This window comes from Panthera pardus, unplaced genomic scaffold, assembly GCF_024362965.1.
Source record: "Panthera pardus isolate Hobbes unplaced genomic scaffold, ASM2436296v1 HiC_scaffold_13, whole genome shotgun sequence".
Lineage (NCBI taxonomy): Eukaryota > Metazoa > Chordata > Mammalia > Carnivora > Felidae > Panthera > Panthera pardus.
In genome coordinates, this window is record NW_026526688.1 from 145547097 (window position 1) to 145574223 (window position 27127).

Here is a 27127-nt window from a genome sequence, read left to right on the forward strand (position 1 = left end):
AGGCTGGGTGGGGGGCTTTTTTGGCAGCTGAGAGGAAAAGGTACACAGATGCCTGTTTCCTTTTTTGATGGGGGAAGGAAGGTCCATATGTGACATGTAAATGGACCCAGAAAAATCTATTATAATTACCATTGACAAGGCACAGAGTGTATTAAATCCCTGTCCCCTTTCCTGACTAGGGACTGCCTAGATAGCGCTTTAGTGATTAGATGTCCTAAATCATGTATAGGTCCCATCTAGACTTCAGACCCTTCTGTACATGCGGGACACTTGACCCCATTTCCATAGAACACAGCCTTGCTCATGCACCTTTACCCCAGTACTGTTTGCCAATAGTCCCAAACATCTTTCTGTTTCCATCTTGTCCTGAAATCTGTCTTCTGTAAGTTCCCTAGTGGCCCTTATCATCATGTCTTTCTTTTGCCTAGAACCTTCCGTAGCTGCCCCCTGCTGGCAGGGCGAATGTTAAACTTCTTAAAATGGCTCACGAGGTTCCTGCCTGCTTCTTCAGCTATTCAATTCTCACCACTCCCCATTTACATGTTCTACCCTTAGAATCCCGGCACTATGAGCTTCCTCCACAAAAACTATGGAAATAGCTACATGTCCTTGTGAAAGGTATTTTTGCCTGGTAAGCTCCTCACACGCTTCATGTTTAATCCCTCCCTTCCGAAGTTCACTGTAGGAAGCATCTATCCTTGAAGCTCTCACCCATCCTCAGAATATGAATGAAAGCCCTCAATGGAGCTCACACGGTGACTATATGACTGTATGAGAGAATGACCGTTCACTGTTGGAAGACACAGTTTGAATCAGTCTGCAGATACAGGTGATCGACTTGACAATAACTTCTTAAGCCCTTGTGCCTTCAGTGCCAACGTGTAAGATCACAATGTTGCAGGCTGGGTTTCATTACTACCAGCGTTCTATTAGACCCACTGTTCCATCAGATGAGCAAAAAAATCATCTTCAAAAGTTCCTCTGGGAAGGGATATACAAATCAAATGTAATGGTGCTTTAATATTTGCAATGTATTCACTTTTGCTATAGTTGTTTACATAACTTGTGAGGTTTTGTGTTTGTTTGTTTGGGTTTTTTTGTCTAATTCTTCACTTTATCCCAGAATCCTTCAAAGTCTCATTAATATTCGGTCAGAATGATCCTGCCTATGGTAAGAAAAATATGGATGACTTCTGTGGTGTTCAGCAACAGCCTATGTTATACTTGGGGAGGGGTGGAGGTTGGCTGACCCTCTCTGTAAAGGGCCAGATAATAAATATTTTAGGCTTTGTGGGTCATATGGTTTCTGTCACAACTATTCTACTCTGCATTTATAGCAGGAATGCAGCCACAGACAAGAAGCAAGCAAATCAGCGTGACTACATTATAATAAAACTTTATTTATAAAAACAGACAAGCTAGGACCGCAGTTTGCTGACTCTCTGGGTCATCTGGAGACTTATTTCTGTAGAGGAAGATTTAGTCAGGTTCTGTTCAGGTACAGAAACATTTTCCAAGTGGCTTGTTCCCTGAGAATATCTTTCTAATTATACATGATTCTTAGGTAAATACTTTGAAGGATATTTGTACCATATCCTATTATGCAATTTTATCAGAAACAGAAGCTGAGGGAATAAGATTATATAAAAATTCATTTGCCTTAATAACAACCCTCACAGCTCAGCATATCAGGAATTGCATCTCAAGTGAACCAGAAATTTCTATATGCTGCCCTAGCACTCAATAATGAGAGCTATAAAAAGTGTTCATGCTCCTCACCAGTACAATAATTTTTAGGAGATATCCCACAGTAATGACTCCAAGGGAACGAATCTCTTGTGTGTGCAATGATATTTAGAACAGAAATATTCATTAACATTGAAATTCTAAAGTAACTCAGTTGGAAATGGAACCATAGCATGGAGGAATTCTGTAGAACTTTTTTTTTTTTTTTTAATGTGGCAACTGAAGTGTATTGAACCTTGAAAATCTGTGTATTAAAGTTACAAAGTGAGGGGCGCCTAGGCGGCTCAGTTGGTTGAGAGTCCAACTTTGGCTCAGGTCATGATCTCCTTGTTCGTGAGTTCGAGCCCCCCCATTGGGGGCTGTCAGAGCCTGGAGCCAGATTCAGATTCTGTGTCTCCCTCTCTGTCTGCCCCTCCCCTGCTCACACTCTCTCTCAAAATAAATAAGCATTAAAAAATTTTTTTTTGATAAAATAAAATTGCAAAGTCAGATGGAAAGAGTATGTCTACATGATATCAAGCATAAAAATCAATATACATGAATTCTGTCATTCAGCATTTAATAAATCTTTATTGAATAAGAGCCTACTCTGATCAAGTCTCTGTTCTAGCACTGGGAAGACAGTAATGAATAAAATAGACCAAAATTGCTGCCCTCATGGAGCCAATATTCTTATGGGAGGGAAACAGATATTGAAGATCGAAGGAATTTTAACAAATGATATATTTGGAAATTTAATGAGGTTTCCCACCCCATCCCCCATAAAACTATTTATGTAAAGATGTTTTTCCCCCTTTATTTGGCATGTTTCCATTTTTAGGAATAAGAATTTCTATGATCATTTCATTCAACCAGTGTTCATAGGGTTCTTACTATGTGCCAAACACTCTTCCAGGCACATGGAACGTAGTGCAAGCAAAATATACAAGCACACCTATTCTCATGGAGCTGTGGTCTGGTGAGAGAGACCGAATATAAGACAAATAAGTAAAATACATGTAAGGTTAGATGGTGACTAAGGAGCAGAGATAAGAAAGCAGGATAGGAATGTTGGGAGAAGGCAGACCTTTAGATCAAGTGGTCAGGAAGGACTCCTTGTAAAAAGGACTTCTGAGTAAAACATTAAAGAAAATGTGCTAACAGTGTGACAGTGGGGGTAGGGTAGGGGAGCTCATTCAAGACAGGGGGATGAGCAAGTGCAAAGGTCCTGAGGTGAGAATGTGTCTGACATATTCAAGGAACATTAGAGTCCAGGGGCTAGATAGTGTAGTGAGTGAAGGAAAGAATAGTCAGAAATGGATCAAAGGGAAACAGAAGACCAAATCACATCTGGCCTTTTAGGTCATCAGAAGGCTATTTATTGGCTTTTACTCTGAATAATGAAAAGATAATTGGAGAGGGGCACCTGGGTGACTCAGTCGGTTGAGCGTCCAGCTCTTGATTTCAACTCAGGTCATGATCTCACAGTTTGTGAGTTCAAGTCCCACATCAGGCTCTGTGCTGACAGTGAGGAGCCTGCTTGGGATTCTCTCTCTCTCTCTCTCTCTCTCTCTCTCTCTGCCCATCCCCAGCTCTCACTGTCTCTCAAAATAAATAAATAATCTTAAAAACATTTTTTAAAAGATAGTGGAGAGTTTTGAGCCAAGGAGAGATGATCATGTTTGCACCAAAATAATACCTACTGTTACAACAGACTACAGAATCAGAGAGGCTTTTAGGAGACTGTTGCAGTAATCCAGGGATGAGAGGATGGCTTGGACCCGTAGGTTAGGTAGGGTAAGGATCTTAGGCTGTGGTGGCAGGGGAGAGGAGAGAAGAGTGTCAGGAACCAGTATTCCCACGAGCCCAGCTGCCTCACAGGAAAAGTAACTCGGGAGCAGTGACCATTCCTGAACTGTGACTATACCGCTGGTGGGAAACACAATGTCAGGCACATACTACGTGCTTAATGTAGGCTGCTTAAATGTTGCAAAACCAAAAAGAAATGTGAAACCAAATCTCTATTTTATGGCTGTCTCCTGTCTACCAACAGTCTTCTCACCACTTTCCCCTCATTTTCCCTCCTTTGGTGATTTATTTGTGAATTAGCCCCTCCAGCATTTGTCGATGTCCCAAGAAGACTTCCATTTTCAATGACCTGCATTAAGGTAAAACCACAGAACAGTAAGGATTCCATTGAGCCATTTCTATCTCATACCTTTGCGAGCTGAATGAATATTATTGCCTTTTACTGTCCAAGGGCATGAGTATAACCAAATGTAACTTTTTTTAGGGAACAACTCAACTCTTTATTGAAGACCTATAACATTTTTTATGAGAACCAGAAAAACCTGCATATTTTATGTGGACAGGTAAGCCCATGAAACTAATGCAAAATATGGTTTAATTCACAGAAAGAAATTCCATAGAGGTTATATAAAGGAATCAGGATGGGTTGGAGTCTATAATCTAGCAGCACAAGTGGTCTGGAAAAACAGGTGAATCTTTCACTGGATCATGACTTTCATATTTAGACTCTATCACCAAATCCCAGTCCTGGGACATGTGACCTTTTAAGCAGCTTTGGGGACAGGAAAAGCATTTAAAAATCATTTTAATGACCTGTTTACTTTCTAGTTTTAAAACAGTGTATGAATAGATTTTGAACAGCAGTTCCACTAGAAAGCTATTATAATACTTTCTTGCAAATGTGCCAGAACAGATAGAGAAGGTGGTGTTATCCCGTGGTGACATCATTTGTAATGGAGAGAGTATCTTCAGTCCATACCAATGGGGAAATGCTCGAATAAATACGACGCAGGCTGTAACATAGTTTGATTTGGTTGTTAAGATGAATCAGATTCCAATGACTGTGTACTGTGGTATAATAACAAATTTTAAAATGTGAAAGAAACACTTCAGAAAAGTCCTGAATCTAGAAAGTATTTTTAGGAGTGCAAACTGGCCTTAGACTTTTCCTTTCTTCCTTTTCTTCTCCTTCTTTGAATGCTTCGTTCTCCACAGATCTCTCCACTTAGCCTTGCATTCTAATGGGACTCGCTTCACATCGTTACGGTATATTCCTGGCCGTAAGGAACATTGGAATTTTGTACCTCCTATTAAAATCTTCACATTTGATGGTACAACATTGAGTTTAGGCCACTGTGGTTTGACTTAAAATTGCAGTTGAACACAGAGAAACTTACTAGCCACTCTGGCCTTTACTAGTGAAGTTAAATGAGTTAGTTTGATTGAATATTTCAGTTACCTTCCCATATGTAATAGAAAAAGGAAATAACTAATCTCTTTACAAAGAAATGGGCCTAATTTTAAATTATTTCAATATCATCCTATATCTTAGATCTCTAATCTATATCATTGTAAAGATAATTTAAGAAAAAATCCAAACTTTAAAAAAATGACTATTTATATTTTAGTTCAAGTTTCTACAAAGTTCACGATGTGAAGAAGTTTGTTTCCTTGAGGAAAATGTTCGAATTTTGATGTTATGAACATATAATGTGAGGCATGTTCTTCCCAATTCTGCAAATCAGTGTTCAATTTACCATACAAAAGTCATTTAATTTTTTTTTTTAATTAAGTGAAGTAAAGTCCACAGTGAGACTGTCAGATTGCTTTAACCTTTCCAACTTTACTCACTGGTCAATGAAGTGAGAGTCCAGAATTCTCAAAGCATTCTGACTGAATTTCAATAATAGACACTGTTAAAGGGGGCAATATGGAGGACGACATGTAGCTTTCTTAATCTCTGGTTAAGTAAGCAAATATTGGTTGCCTACCATGTGCCAGACACTGTTGTAAAAGCTGCAGATAAAGCAATGAAGAAATGGGACATAATATCCTGCCTCGATGCTTCTTACACTAGAGCACACTGACAAGAAACGAAATATGTAGTATATCAAATGGTAATAAGGGCCAGGGACAACAGCAAAGCAGGGAAGAGAGCTCAGGGATCTAAGTGGGGAAGGGGAAGAGGAGCATTTGACCTGAGACTCTGAAAGATGTGAAGAAGCAAACCTTGCAGAAGCCTCTGGGACGCACATTCGGGCAGAGACAGCAGCCCCAACAAGGGGCCGGAGCTGAACTAGTGTCGTTGAAGTACAGCAGGGAAGCCAGTGGAGCAGAAAGCTTGTGGGAATGGGGAATTAGTAGACGATGCAGCTAGAGAGATAACTGCGGAGGAAAGCACCAGAGCGTCTGGGTCTTTAGATCATTGTGAAGACCGGAGTGTGTACTTGGAATGAGATGGAAAGCCACTGGGGAGTTTTGGGCAGAACAGTGACATTATCTGAAAGGATTCACTTTACAAGAATCTCTCCAGCTATGGGGAATATATGAAAGGCCAAGAGAAGAATGAGAAAGAAAACTCCTGCAGTAATCCAGGCAAACAATGAAATGGCATGGACCAGAACCATGGTAGTGGATATAGTGAGTACAGTAGTCACGTTAGGGATATATTTTCAAGGTGGAGCTCATAGGATTTGCTGTTGCATTGGATGTTGAGTACAAAAGAAAGATTAAAGGTGGCTCTAAAATTCCTGGCCTGAGCAACTGGAAGGATAAGGCTGCTATTTACGCAGATGGGAACAGAATGACTTGGAGAGGAAAATATTCATGGGAGAAAGATCAAGAGTTAATTAGGAGCATCTTAAGTTTGATGTCAGGAAGGCAGTCAGACGATTGGAGTTTAGGGGGAAGGTTTGGGCTAGAAATATAAAGTTGGAAGCTATTAGTTTAGAGATGGCATATAAGGATCTTAGAGACTGCCAAGGATACTGGTATAGATCTAGAAGAGAAGAAGCCTAAGGATTTAGACAATGAGATTAAATTAGTGTAAACAAGCCTTTGGTGACATATTTAGTTCATCTATAAAGAGATGCTTTGTGAAATTAAAAAAAAAATTCTTGTATTCCTGGGACACCTGGGTGGCTCAGTCGGTTGAGCATCTGACTCTTGATTTCAGCTCAGGTCATGATCTCACAGTTGTGAGATCAAGCCCCACATCGGTCTGGGTGCTGTGCATGGAGCCTGCTTAAGATTCTCTCTTTCCCTCTGCCCCTCCCCTGCTCGTGGGCTCACGTGCACTCTTCCTCTCTGTCTCAAAAAGAAATATTCTGATATTCCTTACATGAGAAAACCTAATGTTGTCTGATAACAGTTGGAGTGTTTCTTCTTGAAAGCAAGAATGTGATCATCTCAGAAGAGCAGTTATTCTGTGAGTTTTTGATGTAGGGGATCAGTTGAAGTATAATTAAACAAAGAAGGGATGCTATACATCGGTAACTAAAAGTAGGACCCGCATCATGTGCTGCCATTTCAAAGACCAAATTATGTTTGGTTGTTCAAAACAACTGATGGGTATCCTGACCTCTCAGTAATCTGAAATGTGAACTCAAAAGCGGCAGAAAGGGCATAACTTTGTTTCAGGAGTGACTCTGAAGTTAGTTTATCAGCCCAAGAAATAATAAGCAACAACATTTATGAAGCGCTTATTAAATATCAGGTCCTATGAGTTAGGGACTATAATGATGTCCATTCTTCAGAAGCAGCAGGCTTAACTGTGTTCAGCATCTTGTCTAAGGTCACCCAGTGAGGAAGTGACAGAGCCCAGGTTCAAACACAGGTCTATCCGGTTCCAGAGTCTGGAGTGTTCATTACACTCTCAAATAACAAGTCCTTTACATTTTCTGATAATTGATTTTTCATAAGAACAGTAGTTATTGGATGTTATAGTAATTATTGGATGGTCGGAATGTGATTTTTCTTGGTTTCTGCATTTTTTGAAACCATTTTTTATGTTATCATTTCTGTAATGATAGCATTACTTTAATAGCAGAAAGACTTTTACATATACAAGCGAAAAATAGATTAGAAAATATATTCTACGCGACTATGCTTTGGCATTAATATTTACACCCACAGAATACGTAAGTGTTCACAGTCCGTGTTTGCATGGAATTTCCTTCTTTTGTTACATTTCCAACTTAAAAATTAGTCAAATGCTATTGATTTTTTCCAATATGTAATTTCTGTTATACATTTTACACTGTTTTTCATACATTTCTAACTCATTCAGCATAATAATTTCGTGAGTTAAAAATTTCCTGTTCAGAAATGAGCAAATAGCCACTAAATCTCTGAAGAGGTATTCTTCTGATTCCTAGTTTAGTATAGTTTTCAATTCTGCTTTAATTTTACGTTGACTAGAATTAAACTTCTACCTCATTGAAGAATCCTGGAGTTCAGAAAGCATTTTAACATGCTCTGCCCTCTGGTGGGCATATCATTACCATTATGACTTACTTTACTGGTTAGAGCTGTTTTCAAAAATAAAAGAATGTTTCCAAAATTGAATTATTTTGAGGATAAATTGAAAAGCCAAACAACCCTATCGGGGAATTTCTTTTTATCTATTAAAATGTCTTATAGACTTGATCTCTCCATTTTCAGTTAAAAGATTAACCTTCTATAAATAACACAAAAACAATGTTTGAGATGATTGGTTTCTTCTGCAGACAGAAGATGGCAAACTAATTGTTGAAGGAATGTTGGACATTTTCTGGGGAGTAAAACGGCCTATACAGCTAAAAATACAAGATGAGAAACAAATCCCTTCTTTTACTAGGTTGAAATCACCAGATGTCTTTCCCAAAAGGTAAGCTATCTTTCACTTTTTTTTTTTAATGTTTATTTATTTTTGAGAGAGAGAAAGAGAGAGACAGAGTACGAACGGGTGGGGGGGGGATGCGCAGAGAGAAAGGGAGGCACACAATCCGAAGCAGGCTCCAGGCTCTGAGCTGTCAGCACAGAGCCCGACACGGAGCTCAAACTCACAAACAGCGAGATCATGACCTAAGCTGAAGTCAGACGCTTAACCGACTGAGCCACCCAGGCACCCCTGTCTTTCACATTTTAACTCCTTAGAAGATCATCCTCATATTGACTTACATTTATTGTGTGCACTCTTAAAGATGGGAGCTCTAAAGCTTCTAACACCATCTCATTTAATCCCCAGCAATTCTGTGAAGTAGGTGTTCAGAACCCAGAGCTCTAAGGGTTTCGGTAATTTGTGCAAAATGTCTAATTACCATGTAGCAGGACTGGGCTGGACCTCAGGTCTACCTCTCTGCTGTGTTGTTTCTCTCCTGGAAGATTGCATTCCTTCGTTAGAAAAGACAAATTTCATTAGCCCGTTAGCCTGGCCTTGTCACCAAAAGGGGAGGTAAAATTTAAATTTCTCTTTTCCTTGGAACAGAGGGCTCTTCCTGCTTTCTAGAAAGGAGATTTAATTATGCTCCACCTGACTGTCCTGATCTTGTTCAACAGGGCACAACAAAATGCAGTTGGAGCTCAGTAACAATGTGAAACCGTTCTCTGTGTGGGTTTATGCAACTGTACCTTGAATACATTAAGTTGGGCTGATTTTTTTCATTATCCTTTGCAATTTTTATAAAAATAAATACTCTGAGAAGGACTCGTGCATGTAATTTTTTTTCTTTTTTTCTTCCTTCCTCCCCACTTTCCCTCCTTTTTAATCCTTAACTTTCTGACTCCTCCCCCCTGTTGTGCGTCTGTGGGAGGACCGAGCCTTCTCTCCCATCCTGCCATCTATAACTGGATGGGCTGGGGTTCTAGGAAGAGGGGATGGAAAGAGAGCTGCCAGGACCTTTTCCTCAATCTGATCTTGGGCTATAAGCAAGGAAAACCAAGGATCGCCTTGAGGGAAGCCCCACTTTTTCTCTGGACGCCCCACTATGATTTGCACCTTGCCAATGTTCTCAAACATGATCCAGCAGTTCTGAACATTTCCTAATTCCCTACACATGCCATGCAGTCTCTTACTTTCCTGACTCCTGGAAAGTCTACTTGCATTTCAACATCGTTTGCCTGACTCCCCTCTCTCAGTCCTAGGAGACGCTGGTCAGGTAACACATTCTCCAGAAAGCCTTTTTCTGACCCTACAGTCTCTCCTAGGTGCACTGGCAATTTTTCAAAACACGCCGTTAATTGTGTTTTTATGCACCCACCTCGTGCTCTGGCCTGTGAGCTTTTTCAGGGTACGGAGCATGCCTTATTCGTCTGTTATTGGGGTGTGTAGCAGTGTGCCTGGAATGAAGAGAGTCGAAATACAAAATTGAATAAAGCCCCCATGATCCTGGTAGTTACATCACCTCTGGTCTGTTGTGAAAACTGCCTCTGTCTACCACTTCTGACTAGTCTCCCATCCAGGCTAAGGGTTGCCCATGGGCGAAGGGTCCAGTATTTGTGGAAGAGCGGAAGGGGGACCACAGACTTGGGCAGCCTAATGAAGCCCTGCAACCCTCCCCTTCAGGTCCTAGGTGACCGATGGGGCTGATGATTCTAAGTGACTAGGAGCATCCTTTAAAAGGAGAAATTACCCCTGGGCTCTGCTTTTAGATAACTGCACAAGAAATGAATTTGGCAAAATTAGCTATCATTAGTCATATTGCCGAAAAACTCATTGCAAAGTTCTCTGAGCAGCCGGCTGCTTTTGATGCAATTTAATTATTTGAGTCATGAAAACTTAATAAGTATGGCACATTAAGGGAAGATGTCAAGGAGATACAGTAAGATACTTGTATTATCACATTGTCTTTTTAAAAAAAAATAGCTACCCCCAAGATATTTTTAATTTTTTCAAATTAAAATTCAAAACACTTGTTCCTAAAAATCCTCACTGTGGGGAAAAGTTTCAAGAGACCAGGTAGACAAAGTGATATTGATGCCCGTCCATATACTGTGGCAGATTAAAAGTTAATATTTTCACGATGTGCCTTCCATGGACACCAACTGTGGTTTTCATTGTTTATCAGCACATTGCTGTGAACCAAAGAGGAATTACCTCCCTTAGTTTAAAGTTGAGAAAGAATTCCCTAGAAAACTTTGCTTGCCCTTTACCACAGTAATGAAACTTACCAGGAGAACATATGAAGTGAAGGGCACACTTGTGGTGTATCAGATCTTTCTGGAGGTTGAGAATTATCAGAAAGAGATCCTACTGCTCTCACACTCAAAAGCAAGATTAGATTCAGTCACGATTCCTTAGCCAAGAATCCTCCGTGGGAAGCAGCTGAACACTCAGCGGGAAGGTGCATATAATTTGGAGTGGCTGTTCCTTGGCCTCTGTTCCCTAGTGGGGTGCAAAACCACCTAAGGTCCTGTCTTTGTTTCAGTCTGGTCCTAGACACCTTCACTCTGGTTGCCATCCTTAAGGGTAGCATTCATTTAAATTCTGAGCCTTGAATGAAATCATATAAAGAAAGGGACTAGGGGCACCTGGGTGGCCTAGTAGCTTAAGTGTCCAGCTCTTGATTTTGGCTTCAGGTATGATCCCAAGTATGGTGAGATTGAGCCCTGCATCAGGCTCCGCACTGACAGTGTGGAGCCTGCCCGGGATTCTCTCTCTCTCTTTCTCTCTCTGCCCCTCCCATGTGTGCACATGCACATGCTCTCTCTCAAAATAAATAAACATTAAAAAAATAAAAGAAAAGGAACTATTCCCTCACTCTGTAACCCTCCTCAACTCTCCTTTCTCATACTGGGTTTCTGTGTGCAGAACTTTTTAATTTTTTTTTTAAGTTTTACTTATTTATTTTGAGAGAGAGAGAGAGAGAGAGAGAGAGAGAGTCAGTCCAAGGCAGGCTCCGCAGAGTGCAGAGCCTGACTGGGGGCTTGAACTCATAAACAGTGAGATCAAGACCCGAGCCAAAAACCAAGAGTCAGATGCTCAATCATCTGAGCCACCCAGGAGCCCCTGTGTGCAGAACTTCTACCTTTGGTCTCACATGGTCACTCATGTGGTATCTTCAGTGGGTGTGTGTAGAATAAAGGACGGGCGTGGAAGTTGTGTACTCAGCTGCAGGAAGGGCTGTGATCTTGTCTTTCTGTTCACCCATTGAGAGAATCATCAGTTTGTCATGCTAATTTGTTTTAATTATCTTGGAAATGAGTCACACTGAGTTAGCTTAAGGGGAGTGGTAGAAGCTTAAATATAAATCAGTCTGTTTGAACTGTGACCCCTTATGATCCTTTATGGAAACAATTCTGTGGGAAGTACTTTGATCTCTCATATCTGGTCCAAGTATTTTGTTTTGAAATTTTTTCAAAACCTAAAACAAAACAAAACAAAACCACCAAGCCTTATTGAGGTTATGTTTACTTGCACTAGTTTTCATTGCTGTTTTTAATCTTTCTAAAATCAGCTTTCGCACATTTTGTACAAATCATGACAGAATGACATAAAGAGCAGAAACTGGACAGGTGTACATTTGAATAACATTTATAGTGTAGGTTTTTGTTTTTTTTTTCTCCCAGCGCAGGTAGAAAAATAACCACATCCCGTTTGTCTATCAAATTACTACCTCCTTTTTTATTTTGCAACTCATTTGAAAACTTGCCCACAGTTTAAATTTACCAACGTATACATCCTGAAGCATGGTCAGGGCAATGCTAACAGTCTTGTGCTTGAGCAAGTTAAACTATTTGATGTTGCATAAAGTTCCACCTAGTTTTCTTTGAACGACTCCGGGTTAACTGCCCTCAAGCGTAGCCATGTGCACAGTTGCGCGTGGGTGACTCTTCAAATTACACAGTCCAGAGCTCAAAATTGGTGTTTTCTGCTAAGATGGGTAGAGAGGGGAAAGGGCCAGACACTCATATATGGAGCCATGTTTGTCCCCTGTATTTGTGTGACGCCACTAAACTGTAAGAAAGTGAGGACAAGTGTCCAGTCTACCAAGATTACCAAGGATCTATAGAATACCACTGGCCAGGCACTCTTGGGCTTTCTCATCTTCCCCCGTATGAAATAGCATCAGGCTGCCTTGCCGTTTTAGTTTCTGCTTTTTATTGATATTGGGCTTTTCCCATGACTACCACTCTTTCTGTGATAACAGCATCTGCTTCCTCTTGATAATTAAGTTCCTAGCGATTGGGGAAGATGAGCAATTTTATCTACCGTAAGAATAACTTGAATCTGAGTCAGGACCTGAAGAGGTTTCCCTTGGGTTAGTTATTATTACCTGTAGTTCTTGGACTTTTCTTACGTGTGTTTTAACTGGCTATGTTCTGGATAGTAGAGCTTACTGAAAAATTAACTAACAAATATGTTAAGATTACCTTGTTTACATTATAAGACTATTATGAGACTCAAATGACATAAAAGTTGTAAAAAGACACGAAAAGAATTCAAAGATCAAGGAGAAAATACTCGTGTTTGTCATATTCACCACCACTAGTCTGAATAAGCATTTTTTGTTATTGTTGCCACCAGTGACATTCGGATAGAAGCAATGTTACAAATGTCACATTTGGATAGAGCATATGCCACCACTTACAGTCTTTGGTCATAAGGAAAACAGACATTATGGAAGAGATTTTTAGTAAGAATAAGACCAATCCCAGCAATAACAGTATCCATTAACCTAGAGAAACCCAAGAATATCTTGGATCCCTAATGATTCTTCACCCATCATGAAATGGATACAGGTGACTCTGATGAAGAAGACGATGAAAATGATAACTTTGAACACATACTGAGTGCTTACTCTGTATTGGGCACTATTTCAAGAATTTTACACAAATTAACCCACTTAATCTTCTCAGCAACCTCACACTGTTATCATCCCCATCTTATAGATAAGGACACAGAGAAGTGACATGGCTAAGACCAGATAAATGAAGTAAAAGTGACTGTTGGTCCAGCTGGTAAAAATAAGTAGCTGCCCAGTTTTATGTATTGTAATTATTAGAATGCATTGAAAATTGTTAGTGTCCTATATATAAATCATGTTTTAGAAAAGAAGCGTCCCATACACTTTCCTCCTTTGTAAATTGCATTCTTAGTGGTAAAGAGCCTTAAAGGTAGGCACCGCATCTTATTGAGAGCCACTCTACCCAAAAATGCTTTGAATACAATAGGAACTCAAAGTATGTTGGCAGAATGAACAGTTTTATATCTAAACTCTCCTAAGAGCATTGTAAGGTATCTGTGTAATGATGGATTATGTTGGTTTCCACTAATTCCATTTGCATACACACATTTTAGAGAATCTATATAACCTTGTGTTTCAGGGTTTACTCAATTATTATATCAGATTTGCTCAAAATCAGTACAGGAATTATTTAAAATACCCACTGACCATCCCGGTATAAATATAATTTTAATAATATCATAAAATTGTTATAATTTAGGATATGCCTACCATAGTCCCTCAGTATCATATTAATACTCTAAATCTGAAAATCATCATAAGGCTTATTATGAATAGAATTGATGCCATTTACAAGATTTATTACTTTTCAGGGGAATGACACGCTGGGGGGAGTTTGATGATCTTTACCGTATTAGTGAGCTGGACAGAACCCAGGTTCCAGCATCTAAAGGAACAGATTCCCAAGAAGGTCAGTATCAAACTTTTATTAATGGAGAGACATTTTTTATGTAAATCACGAATCCTAAACGTTTCTCTGAAATTTAACAGTTTACACACCACTATTTAATAAAACTCTTATGTTAAAAAAAAATCTCTTAGGATCATACTAATTTAAGTCACTACAGTGCTCATGTGATGTTTAAGAACTTTACTACATAAAAATACGATGATTTTTAAAATTACATCAAGTCACTTAGATTTACTAGGTTAGGGAAAGCTAATGGTTTGAATAAACTTGTATACATAAAATTCTTTAATATTTTCCCCAAAGTTGGGATCATTTATTATACTCAGCAGCTTTTTATATCAGACCAAGCCCCTCACATTAAATTCTACATCTTTTTAGAAGCTGAATGTCTTAGTTAATGGATATTTGCGTGACAACACTTCCCAGAAAGAGGCAAATATACTGGAGTCAATATATTTAATAGTTGTTTCAAGCATTTATTTGAAAAAGAGAAATCAACTTGAACATCAAATGAATTCATATCAAACATGACAAACCAATGGTAAATGGCAGCTCCTATGGCATGTGACATCAGTAGTCATAATGATGATGTGATAGTTGTAATATTACTAGCTGTCATTTACTGAGACTCTGATAAGTGTCCGGTATGATGTCATATATCTTACATAGATTTGGTTTTCATATAATATGTAGAGATACAAGGAGGAGCTGATGACTGGGGTTGGGAGCAGAGTTCATGTTTCTGGGGTGGCCGTATTACCAAGCTGACTTCAGACTGAAAATAGTACCCTGCCGACATTACCTTCATGAATGCACCAACAACTTCCGATGTTGAGTTATTTTTTCCAAACGTTTCTCAAGTCAGTCTTCTCTGCTGTCTCTGTAGCAACCCATATTCAATAACAACCATGATACTCCTTCCAGGATTCCCTTATTTTTGTGTGATGGCTCTTGGCATCTTTTATATTAGGGTCCTTCCAGTTAGCCCTTTGAAAACACTCATCTAAACCCAAGGGAATTCTGATTTCTAATTCTAAATTCTAAGGGAATTCTATGGTGTCTTGGCACCAGAGATACCACAAAAACCTAGTTGCAAAAGCACCAATGCTAGAAGAAAATGAAATCTCCCATGCCTATGGGTTGGTACTCTAATTACAATAGAAACTTCTTTAAAATCCCAAGGTTAAATGGAATACTATTTCCCACTGTTTGATGCATTATAGTTCACTGCTTAGCTGCATATTTACTTATTAAATACATATACAATTTCACCCAAAGAGGTAGGCAGCTAAATGATATGGCCTTATAATCTTTATTCTTCCTAGATTATTTATCTTATCCCAGTAGCACTCTGAAGCCTTATGCAGATGAAGAGCCAGAATCCCCATTGCTCTATCGAACCATGAGTGAAGCAACCCTGGTGAGAAAAAGGATGAAGCCTCCAATGATGGACAGAAAAGACAGACAGAAGCATAGGGCCTCTATTAATGGGCACTTCTATAACCATGAAGTGAGTTTTGATTCCTCTAATGTCATTTGAAAATGATGTCTGTTTTTTTTAATTTTTTTTAATGTTTTATTTATTTTTGAGACAGGGAGAGACAGAGCATGAACAGGGGAGGGTCAGAGAGAGGGAGACACAGAATTTGAAACAGGCTCCAGGTTCCGAGCTGTCAGCACAGAGCCCAACGCGGGGCTCTAATTCACGGACCGCGAGATTATGACCTGAGCCGAAGTCGGACGCTTAACCGACTGAGCCACCCAGGTGCCCCCCCGAAAATGATGTCTATTTTAACAACACCACTCAATTCAACTTACAATTAAAAATAGTACTAATAAAATAGTGGTAGTGTATTTAATATTTATTGGGTACTCTCTATGTGTTAGGTTTTAAACTGTTTTAAATTGGATTTTGATGGATTATCTCATCAATCACTAAAACAATTCTTTGAAACAGGTACCATTATTTTCCCTACCTTACGTGAGTTAACTGAGGTTCACAGCGGTTAAGTAATTTGTCTTAGGTCACATTACTTTTAAGTAGCAGATCGGAACATGAATCCAGCTTTGTCTGACTCCAGAACCGTTATTAACCACCGTGATGAGTGAGCCCTATCTAAGTGGCAGGATCTGTACTAAACACTGGGGATCTGAAGATGATTCCGATGATGCCTCTGCCAGCATGGAGCTCAGGTGTTGGGCAAAGAAATCAGTAATCGACAAATGACATTAGAATAATATAAATGCTACGATGGAGATTGGTTCAAAGTACATTTGAACATTAACATTTAAATAGAGGGGAAAAAACTCCATAGACCTATTCTTCCAATAAATCAAACTTCTCATTTTGTCAACATCTCCTTCCAGGTCTTGTACATATACACATATTTTTTTATGCAAGGATTTTTATGCAAGGATTAGTTGTTTATAATTTTTATTCTGACATAATTTTTATTCTGATTTTTCACTTAATGTGTTAAATTTATGTGTTTCTTTTCCACAGTTTTTGTAAGACATTTCACTTTGCCGAAGGTAGGCAATGTGTCGTCTTTTTTTTTTTTTTTAACTCAAATTTTTCATTGTCTGGTACTTCAGCAATTATTCATCCATTCATTTAATAAATACTTAAAGAGCACTTGCTCTGTGCCAGGTACCATCCTAACCCCTTTCATAGAAAATGTTAACTCATTCATCGTAAGCTTTTTTCCTGTAGGGCTTTCTACCTTATTCCTTCCTCTACCCTTGGGAGCATATCCACAGTGTGCCTTTGGAGACTGGTGGGGAGAAACCTCCTTCGTGAATTCTTTGTTCAAATTAGATATCTTCCTGGCTCAAGCATTTACCCTTCGCCATAAAGTAATTTTGACAATCCCCCATAGATGTGCAATGACCAATTGTCCTGGTTTCTATTTCTCAGAATCATGCCGTGTCATCATCTTGTGGGGTGATTTGTGTTAAAGAAGGCTGTGAAAGCCACATTGTTCCAAATGAGCGGCTTCCAGATGGGACCCCTGTACTAAGAATGAAATTGGCACTAAGTGGGCAGCACGGTGTAGTGGCTAAATGCTTGGGTGCCGGAGCTTGACAACCTGATTTCAAATTCTTGCTGAGCAAAGTTTAAAACTACCTCCATCTCTTAGCCTTTATCATTCCTACTTTACAAGGTTGTTGATGGGACTAAATGGAATAAGGGGAGCTAAGCACTTAGCACAGCGTCCAGCACAAAGGAAGAACTCAATTTACATTAGCTTTATTGTCATTCGTTAAAAGAGATCAAGCTGGAACTACACATATTTCATACAGATGCCAGTCGCTGCATTGTAATAACTAGCAGGAAAAAAAAACCCAAAAAACATTCTATCCATGGATGGGCAGTGAGAGGCATCTAGGAGTTTAAGTTGATAGAGTCATTAGATGTGTTTTTATATCATGATACCCCACGAGAACACCAATATTGTTAGGACACGAATAACACTCATTTTAGAGGGTTAGATTATGATATTTGTATATAAGTTATGACTATTGACTTGACCTGTGGTATATTTCTATCCGTGCAATAAGGATAGATGATTTTATTTCATTTTGTGTTTTGGCCAACAAAACTAATCTAAAACTCTGAAAAACATGATTCCAAATTCATTGTATGTTGGTACTTTAGATGGGCTCTTGGGGTCATCTAGTCCCACTCTCTTATTTTACAAATGAAATCCTTGAGGCCTCTTTAGGCCTCAATGTGAAGTGAGTTGACAAAGTTGGAGTTAGAAGACACTATGATCCAGTTCTCCTAAATCCTAATCTAGTGCCGTTGCCAAACTCCGTAAAGATTCTTCTTATAGACAACATCAAGCCACATATGTAACATATCCTTGCCTTAGTGCCAGATGAACGTATGGCTCTCCAGGGCTCCACAGAACTCATAAGCACTGGTCTTATGTGTCACAGAGTGATTCATCAATGCCTCACAATGTCCACAAACATTGAATTTTCTTATACTTAGCAAGAGTTTATTCCAGACGGCCTCCATATATCTACTTTGAAAAATTATTTCCATATCCATATTTCTACTCACACAAGTGCTGTGCATATATGCACTTTAGTGTTTATTTTGACATTTATTTACTGGTTTCCCAATATAAGGCTCATCTATCTAACATTCCATTGAGCCACCCAGAACCCACCCATCTCCATGTCTGCTGAACCCACCACCCCCCTCTTCTAGAGTCTTGGAACACTATTAATATTACGTTTTATTTGTTCTTAGTTATAGTTAATTTATTTTAAATATTTGAACCACATTGAAGAATGGTATGATTATCTAGTGAAAATGTTTTGAACATCCTCAAATGATGTCTTACCTAACTTAATTCTAGAAACAATGTAAAGTTGCTTAAAAGGATGCATAGTATCCAACAACAAAGAAAGCAAACACGAGAAAACAAAACTTTTAAATTGGTAATTTGTGATTTTTCTTTCTTTGCCCATAAGAAGGCCAGTTTCACCAGATGCTCAATATCACTCATCATTGGGGAAATACAAATCAAAACCACATTGAGATACCCCCTCACACTGGTCAGAGTGACTAAAATTAACAACTCAGGAAACAACAGATGCTAGCGAGGATGTGGAGAAATGGGAACCGTCTTGCACTGTTGGTGGCAATGCAACCTGGTGCAGCTGCTCTGGAAAACAGTGCGAAGGTTCCTCAAAAAATTAAAAATAGAACTACCTTACAACCCAACAATAGCACTACTAGGAATTCACCCAAAGGATACAGGAGTGCTGATTCACAGGGGCACATGTACCCCAATGTTCATAGCAATGCTTTCAACAACAGACAAATTATGGAAAGAGCCGAAACTTCCATTAACTGATGAATGGATAAAGATGTTGTACACACACACACACACACACACACACACACACACAAACACACAATGGAATACTACTCATCAATCAAAAAGAATGAACTGGAGGATATTATGCTAAGTGAAATAAGTCAGTCAGAAAAAGACAGATATCATATGTTTCACTCTCAATTTGAGAAACTTAGATGACCATAAAGGGAAGGGAAGGAAAAGTAAGTTACAGAGAGGGAGGCAAACCAAAAAGATTCTTAAATACAGAGAACAAACTGAGGGTTGATGGGGGTGAGGGGTGGCCAAGACTACACTGTGTACACTGTGTGTTAGCTAACTTGACAATAAAGTATTAAAATATAATATAAAATAATATAATATAATATAATATAATATAATATAATATAATATAATATAATATTGGGCTCCTCAAAAAAGAAGTAGGAGAAGGAGAAGGAGAAGGAGGCCAGTTTCACCATATTGATTCTTGTTAGTTTGATGTAAGTTTAAGAATTTCCATGGCAATATTTTTTTCTTGTTGTTTCTAGACATCAATTTTCACTCCAGCCTTTGGATCAGAAACTAAAGTCAGAATAAACAGTAATATGAGAACTGAAGAAGTAATTGAGCAACTTCTCCAAAAATTTAAGGTAATCTTTATCACTAAACTGAGCTATAACTGTCTTGTATATAAGTTAACTATAGGTACATAAATGTACTCTTCTGAAAAAGACCTATGAACATGTACATATAAATTAAATGGTTCGTTTCCGAAGAATTCTTTCTCACGAATAACACCTTTTCATAATTGGGCCTTGAGAGATTATATTATTCTCTCAACAGGGAGCAGAAAAGGATTCTTGTCTAAAAGTGTATAACAAAAGTGAGGAAAAATATACAGATTTGGGGCCTGGCTGGCTCAGAAAACATCTGCCAATGACCAATCAAATATGAAAGAACTCATGTCTGCTTATTTTTTTTTCCATTGACAGATTGAAAATAGTGCCCAGGATTTTGCACTTTACATTATTTTTGCAACAGGAGGTAAGTGTGATCCCTCTTTTTACATGATTCCAGTGTGTTATAGTTTTCTGTCCACAGGGGAGGCCCAAGAGCAGCTAACCCTCTTTCTGTGGAAGAAAGGGAAGGAAGGGAAGAAGAAGAAAAGTGGGGAGGGTATTTTAGAAGATTATTCATATTGCACAGTTTCAGAGGTGGATAACCTATGAATAAGATATCCTAGAAGAGTTTATAATACAAAAGAGTTTGCTTTTTGGCCAGACATCAAATTACCTGAATGGCAGTCAGTGCCTGGGAGAGTCTATGGAGAGTTCCAAAGAATTGTTACACACTGAAGTCCTTGACTTCTGGACCTCTTTCTTTTTGGCTTTCCCTTCTCCTTCTAGCTCTTACTGCAGTCATCAATGCATACCATTTATCTCTGATCTTGTTATTACCTCTTTCTTACACAGTGTCTGACACACTGTAGGAGCGTTCTCTCTTCCTCAGTAGAGAAAAATATGCAGAAGTTGGCGGTAGGGAGTAAAAGGTTGGCATTGGGAAGAGGCTATATGTGGGGTGCTGGGAACAGGATGGAAGAGAGATTAGAGAAAAATCTAAGGCAATAGTGAAATGATCTTTTTGAAAACTCTTAAGTTGAAAAAAATTATATATTAAATTGTAGAAATATCTCCAGTTAGAGTTTAAGTGTCAGAATGTTTGAGCTGGAAATTGAACAGAATAAAATAATACATTTTGATACCAGGAAAACTGTAAGAAAATGGAAGTCGGATCTTCAAACATATACAAAATTAAAGTCCTTATTAATTTAAAGCTTAAATGTAAGAAATATAATATAAAGTTTAAAAATTCTAAGGGTGTGTGTATATATTCATATTCTAATTGTTTAGGAAAAAACTAAAAGTATAAAATAAAAAGCAGAGACAAGGGCACCTGGGTGGCTCCGTTGGTTAAGCGTCCGACTTCAGCTCTGGTCATGATCTCACAGCTCATGGGTTCGAGCCCCACGTCAGGCTCTGTGCTGACAGCTCAGAGCCTGGAGTCTGCTTCAGATTCTGTGTCTCCCTCTCTCCTCTGACCCTCCCCCACTCACACTCTGTCTGTCTCTCAAAAATAAATAAAATGTTTAAAAATTTTAAATAAATAAAAAGCAGAGACAGACTTATAAAAATGTAAAAGATAGAAACAGCAAATTATGAAAAATATCAGATAAAAATTTAATACGTACAATATCAAATAGTTCTAGCAAAGTGACAACAAAGACAACTCAATGAAAATAGAACCCACAATGCAATATTATCTCATATTTATCGGATTGGCGAAATGTTTTTGAAGGATTCTACCTATGTGTAGTGTGGTGAAGGGTAAAAGGGTATTTTCATGCAGTTTTGGTGAAAATATGGCTGTTTTTACTTTTTTGGAACTCATTCTAACAATATTATTAAAATTTACAGTATAAGTACCCTTTAACCTGGCAATGCCACTGCTAAAAATCTATTCCACAAAACTAAAAGGACCAGTACCTATAGATTTATGTGCAAGGCTATTTATAATGACAAAAAATTAAAGACAAAGTCACCTATCACAGAAGAATGATTGAATAAGTGGTTATGCAGCCATTAAATGGAATGTGTCAGATTATACCAGTTAAATGGAAGGGATTCCATAATATATATTACATGAAAGATGCAACATGACTAAAAATGTATACCATATGATCCCATTTTTCTAGAGGAATTACAAACCCCTATTTAAATATACGGGTATATATGATCATATGATCAGGAAGAAAGGTATGAAATGATAAATATGAAGTCACTGACACCACTTACCCCGTTAGGGGGTCAGGACAATGCAGGAAAGAGGATGGAAGGAGGAGGAGCACAGAAGGAAAAACAAAAACAACAAGTAAATCATTTTTTTTAAATATGTCTGCGATAAAAATAGCAAGTATGACATGACCACCTGTACGTATTGTGTGTTTGTGTGTGTGCATAAAGAGATATACGAAGGGTTGGCCACACAGAGGGTAAGGCTGATTGTCTCAGGGTTCTGGGATTCCAGGTGATTTTTACTTTCTGCCTTTTACTTTTCCCCATAGTTTCAATTCCAGTAGCATACGTGGTTTTTTAAGACTTTACTGGGGAAGGGGCACCCAGGTGGCTCAGTGAGTTAAGTGTCCCTCCGACTCCTGCTCAGGTCTTGATCTAGTGGTTTTTGAGTTTGAGCCCCACGTTGCACTCCCTCTGACACGTTGGAGCCTGCTTCGGATTATGTGTCTCCCTCTCTCAACCCCCTCCCCACTTGCTCTCTGTCTGGTCTCTCTCTCTCAAAAATGAAACATCAAAAAAAATTTTTTTAAAACTTTATTGAGGAATAATTGGGAATAACTGACAAATATAATTGCTATATTGAAAGTACAATGTGATGATCTGATACACATATACATTATGGGATGATTACCAAGATCAAGATAATTAACATATCCTCACATCACATAATTAAGGCTTTTTGGGTATGTGTGAGAATGCTTACGATCTACTCTCAGCAACTATCAAATGTACAATACCATACTATTAACTCTGGTCACCAAGCTGGAGATTAAATCCTCAGAATTTATTTATATAATAACTGAAAATTTGTACATATATCCCCCTCGTTTCCCTCCCTGATAGCTTGAATTATTTTTATAATTAGAAAAAAAATGTTTATTTTCACCACAACACTGTAGTTCTTTAAAACTTTATCTGTGAAAATCATGTTTTATTTTGTTTTTCGTGTCAAAAATGCTTGCACACAAAATCCAGAACAGAAGATAACCCTAAGTAGCACCTTTTAGGGATCAGGAACAGAGAAAAGAATGGAACCTATAGCACCTGTTTAGGTATTAATCTGGAAAATAAAGGCAGGTTCATTTTAACACCTCGTATCTACTAAGCCCAGGATCTATAACAGTGTTTTTCAAATTCTAGTGCACTTCGGGATTACCTGAGAAGTTCATTTAAAATACAGATTCCCAAACCCCTCCAGATCTAGGAACAGTCTGGGAATATGTATTTCTTAATAATTATCCCAGAAGCAAATTCATGAAGCAAGAAACCTTGCTCTGGAATATTAAGAACGCAACAAACAGAGGAGGCAGTTATACCACATGTAGAGGTCAGAAGAGGATTCTAGTATGTTATTAAGATGAGCCAAATTACCGGGGCTGTAGCCTTGCCTCAGAAATGCGGAGGAATTAAAACAATGAACTCTGACTCTGTGGAAACAAGAACGGATAATATGACTGACTTTTTCCTGGGGTAAGTCCCATCCAGGGGATGAGCACAGTTCTGATTCTTGAAACTTTTAAGTGCCTGACATAATTGATTTCCTAGATGACAGTGTAGAAAGGACTAACTGGTCTACCCGTTTCCCTTTTCAGTCTCTTTCAACATAGCAGACAGATTGTTCTTTTTTTTCCTTATAATTTATTGTCAAATTGGCTTAAATACAACACCCAGTGCTCATCCCAACAAGTGCCTCAATGCCCATCACCCATTTTCCCCTCTCCCCCACCCAGACAGATTGTTCTTTAACAATAGAAGTCAGACAATGTCATATCACTTCTCATCCTCCAGGGGTCTCCCTTCCCGCAATAAAGCCAGAGTCTTTATGCTGGTCCCAGTACTGTTCACTTCAACATTTAATATTCCTTTGCTCATCTTTATGTTAGCTTCCCTGGTCCCTTGCTGCTCTTTGATAGCATTAGGCATGCACTGACCTGTAGGATGCTCTACTTATTTACTTACTGTGTTTGGAACACACCTCCCCGAGAGCTCCATGGTTCCATACCACATCTGCTTCTGGTTGTTTTCAAATGTTATATCTTCAGTGAAGCCTTTCTCAGCCACCCTACCAATAATTGCATACTTGTCCCCTGTACACACCTATTTACACAGACCCATACTTTCTATCCCTCTCCTTGCTTTATTTTTCTTCTGAGTACTTATCACTAATACATGATAGGTTTTATTGGTTTATCCTCCTTATTGTCTGTGTCCTCCACTAGAACGTAAGTTTCGTAAGTGGATTTTACTCTGCTTTGTTTTAGAAGGTGCCCAGCACAGAGAACAATGCCTGACACATAGTAGGAACTCAAAAAATATTTGAGAAAGGAGGAAAGGAGACGAATGTAAGGACACAGTGTTCTGTTTGTGCTTCATTCTGATAAAAATGAAATGACAGATGTGAAATTATTTTGACAGAAAGTTGGAAGTGCTTTTGTGAGTGGGAGTATTTATAACTTTTGGAAATTTGAAATTCTTGGAATATACCAAATTGGAAGTTGTTTCCTTTCTCATCTCATTATCATGGCATGGATGAAGCCCACAGATGAATGAAATAATAAAAACACTGACCTGTGATGTGAAACACATTCTCAACAAGTTTTTAAGGAAGATCCAAGGATTTGATTGAGATGAGAAACAAAGGGATAATTGAGGATAGTTATAAAGTTTTGGACCTAAACAACTGGAAAGATGGAAATACATTAACTGAACTAGGAAAGAATTAATAAATATTTGTTGAATGAATGAATGAATGACAAATGATGAAGAATTTTTAGGTGTGTCGCTTGGTAAAAGCATAAATGGCACTGGAGATTTGTCTGAACATCCAAGCTAAAGGCAAGATTGAATTATCTGAGATATAAATCAAACCTTAAGATCTAGCAAGAGAAAGAAGTTCTCTTTGGGTTCTTTTAAAGGTTTTACTTTTAATTTACTCCTTTGAATGAGTGCCTCCTGTTGTATGTTCTTCTTAGGTCTTCTCCCCACGTGAGCTAAAGAAAGAAAATGAGTGGACAACTTGTCTTTCTTCTTTTTCTCTAGGATGGACTGCTAACTATAGTTGATTCCTGTTTTCATTTGTAGAGCGGAGGCGGCTAAAGAAGACAGATGTCCCGCTACTGCATAGGCTCGTGCAGGGACCTTCCAAAGAGAATGCTCGCATTTTCCTCATGGATAAAGATGAAAAAGAAATTAGCAGTGATGTATGGATACTGTCACCCTGAATCTCTCTTTGCTTCCTCCTGACTCAGCACCTCTCACAGAATCTGCATTCTTTTTTGTTTTGTTTTGTTTTGTTTCCCTTTTCAGGTGGCTCAGTACATTAACTTTCATTTCCCTCTCCTGGAATCCATCCTTCAAAGATTAAATGAAGAAGAGAAAAGAGAGATTCAAAGAACAATAACAAAGTAAGTTGGGAGTATGTATGCTGGGTGCCTATTCCTATAAGAGGTTCAGCGCACAAATTGTGTTCAATTTTTAATACCCTTTTTCTCCTTCTCCTTTTCAGATTCAGTACAGAAAAGGCTATTATAATGAAATGTCTCCAAAGTAAACGGGTAGTAAAAACTGAGACAACCGTTTAGCAGACCAGGCTGTAATTGCTGAAACTCTGAAACGCTTTAGCAAAATTAGAGGGATATTACTATTTGATGAATGCACAAATTCCATACTTGCATTCATACAAATGTCTGTGAACTTGAATCTGTGGAAAATTGAATGTTGAAAAAGCTTGTCTCCCTTTGAAGTGATGAGTTTACCTAGGCTTCACAGTTGCACTGAAAGGAGCTGGAATTTGTTTCAGGAACTGAAACACGCTTGGATACTGTGTATCCAAAATACTTTCTTATAGTAAACCACTCCATGAACTTGAATCTAAATGATGTCTTCAGATATCATGTACGGTAAACTTCTTTCAGCTTGAACTGTCAAGAGAATTAAAAAATCATCAACGGATTCTCACAACTGATTCAGAAGTAAAAGCTGCCAGCTCTTGAAATAAAAAGGAAGCACACTCTTACCCTACAAAGGAGTCTGATAGTGAGTGATGGTGTTTCTCAGCTCCGTGCAAACTCTAGCTTCTTCATGAAACCCAGGGCTGTCTCTATATGGTTGGTGGCTTTTGGCTATTTGTAACTTCAGAACTATCTGTCCTTTGGGACAGAAAAGATGATTGGATTTCTGTTAAGAAATCCAAATTGCAATTTCCTCAATCCGAACTCTTCTTTTTTTTTTTTTTTTCTGTTCTTCTCATGACTTTCAAAAAGTATTTTTAAGCATTTTTTTTTTTTTTTTTTTTTTTTTTAGAGAGAGAGAGAAAGTAGGGGGAGGGGCAGAGGAAGAGGGAGAGAATCTCAAGCAGACTCCACAGTCAGCACAAAGCCTGGTGTGGGCCTCCCAGCTCATGACCCTGAGATCATGATCTGAGCCAAAATCAAGAGTCGGACACTTAACTGACTGAGCCACCCAGGTGCCCTGAGTTCTTAAGCATTTTTAAAAAGTCAGTTAAACTGGTTTTCATTATTTTTCCAAACAAGTATACCACAGAGACTTAATACGTTTAATGGGTTAGGACATTGTTGATCCACAATAACCATTTGTTGCCAGATGAAAACAAAGGATAACGCAACTGTTGTAGCAAAAAATAGGCAGGGAATCTGGAGCTCTGCTCTTTTTCTCCAAGACAACTCATCCCACAACTCCCAAGATACTTAAAAGTCTGCTAAAACTGACTTGAAGAAAGGGGGGACAAAAAACTGGTAATGCCACAAGTATCACCTATGATTTTATTTGTGAACTCTATGTTAAAATGGAATTTTATGCAACATTGGTCCATTCCCTAAACCACTTTCCTTCACATTCCTCATAGGCATTGTGTTACCTGGTTTGATTACATTACATGTACTAAGGGAAAAAGTTGTATGTAACAAGCCCAAGTTCGAAGACTATCAAAATTAAAATATGAAACATTTTTAGACAAAGCTATTACTTCCTAGTGTCACCAAAACCGAAACCTAAACTCAATGAAGGTAAAAGTGTGCTGTGACCTTTGAGTCCTAGGAAATCTTTTATTGAGGAAAACAGAGGCTTGCATCATTATCTTTCCAGCTATCGGTTAATAAGAAATTATGTTCTCAGGGTGCCTGAGCATCTGACTCTTGGTTTCAGCTCAGGTCATGATCTCACGGTTCATGAGTTTAGACCCTGCGTCAGGCTCTGTGCTGGTAGCACAGAGCCTGCTTGGGATCCTCTCTC

General features: G+C 38.5%; 1 protein-coding gene and 1 long non-coding RNA gene across 6 annotated transcripts in view; one reads left to right on the top strand and one right to left on the bottom strand.

Moving 5' to 3' along the window:
• Positions 1-26108, top strand: part of RASSF6 (Ras association domain family member 6) — a 48710-nt gene extending 22602 nt beyond the window's left edge. For 2 of the 4 annotated variants that reach the window (XM_019467704.2, XM_019467708.2), the window contains 9 exons: positions 4019-4097; positions 8262-8401; positions 14072-14169; positions 15495-15679; positions 19574-19675; positions 20018-20069; positions 24959-25077; positions 25184-25281; positions 25383-26108. In XM_019467704.2, the coding sequence (XP_019323249.1) occupies positions 4019-4097; positions 8262-8401; positions 14072-14169; positions 15495-15679; positions 19574-19675; positions 20018-20069; positions 24959-25077; positions 25184-25281; positions 25383-25458 (949 nt within the window). In that variant the 3' untranslated portion in view covers positions 25459-26108. Of the gene's footprint in view, positions 1-675; positions 830-4018; positions 4098-8261; positions 8402-14071; positions 14170-15494; positions 15680-19573; positions 19676-20017; positions 20070-24138; positions 24620-24958; positions 25078-25183; positions 25282-25382 lie in introns of those variants that run through there. The other 2 variants (XM_019467722.2, XM_019467709.2) reach the window with 2 other exon arrangements.
• LOC109277818 (uncharacterized) lies at positions 3796-15475 on the bottom strand. Of its 2 annotated transcripts, XR_002085337.2 has the most exons (4): positions 14972-15475; positions 9774-9852; positions 8835-8907; positions 3796-3883 (listed from the first exon to the last, which is right to left on the bottom strand). It is a non-coding gene; the product is annotated as an uncharacterized LOC109277818 (long non-coding RNA). The 2 variants fall into 2 exon arrangements; XR_002085335.2 differs by lacking the exon at positions 3796-3883 and having other exon boundaries at positions 8651-8907.
• Positions 26109-27127: the final 1019 nt, after the last annotated feature.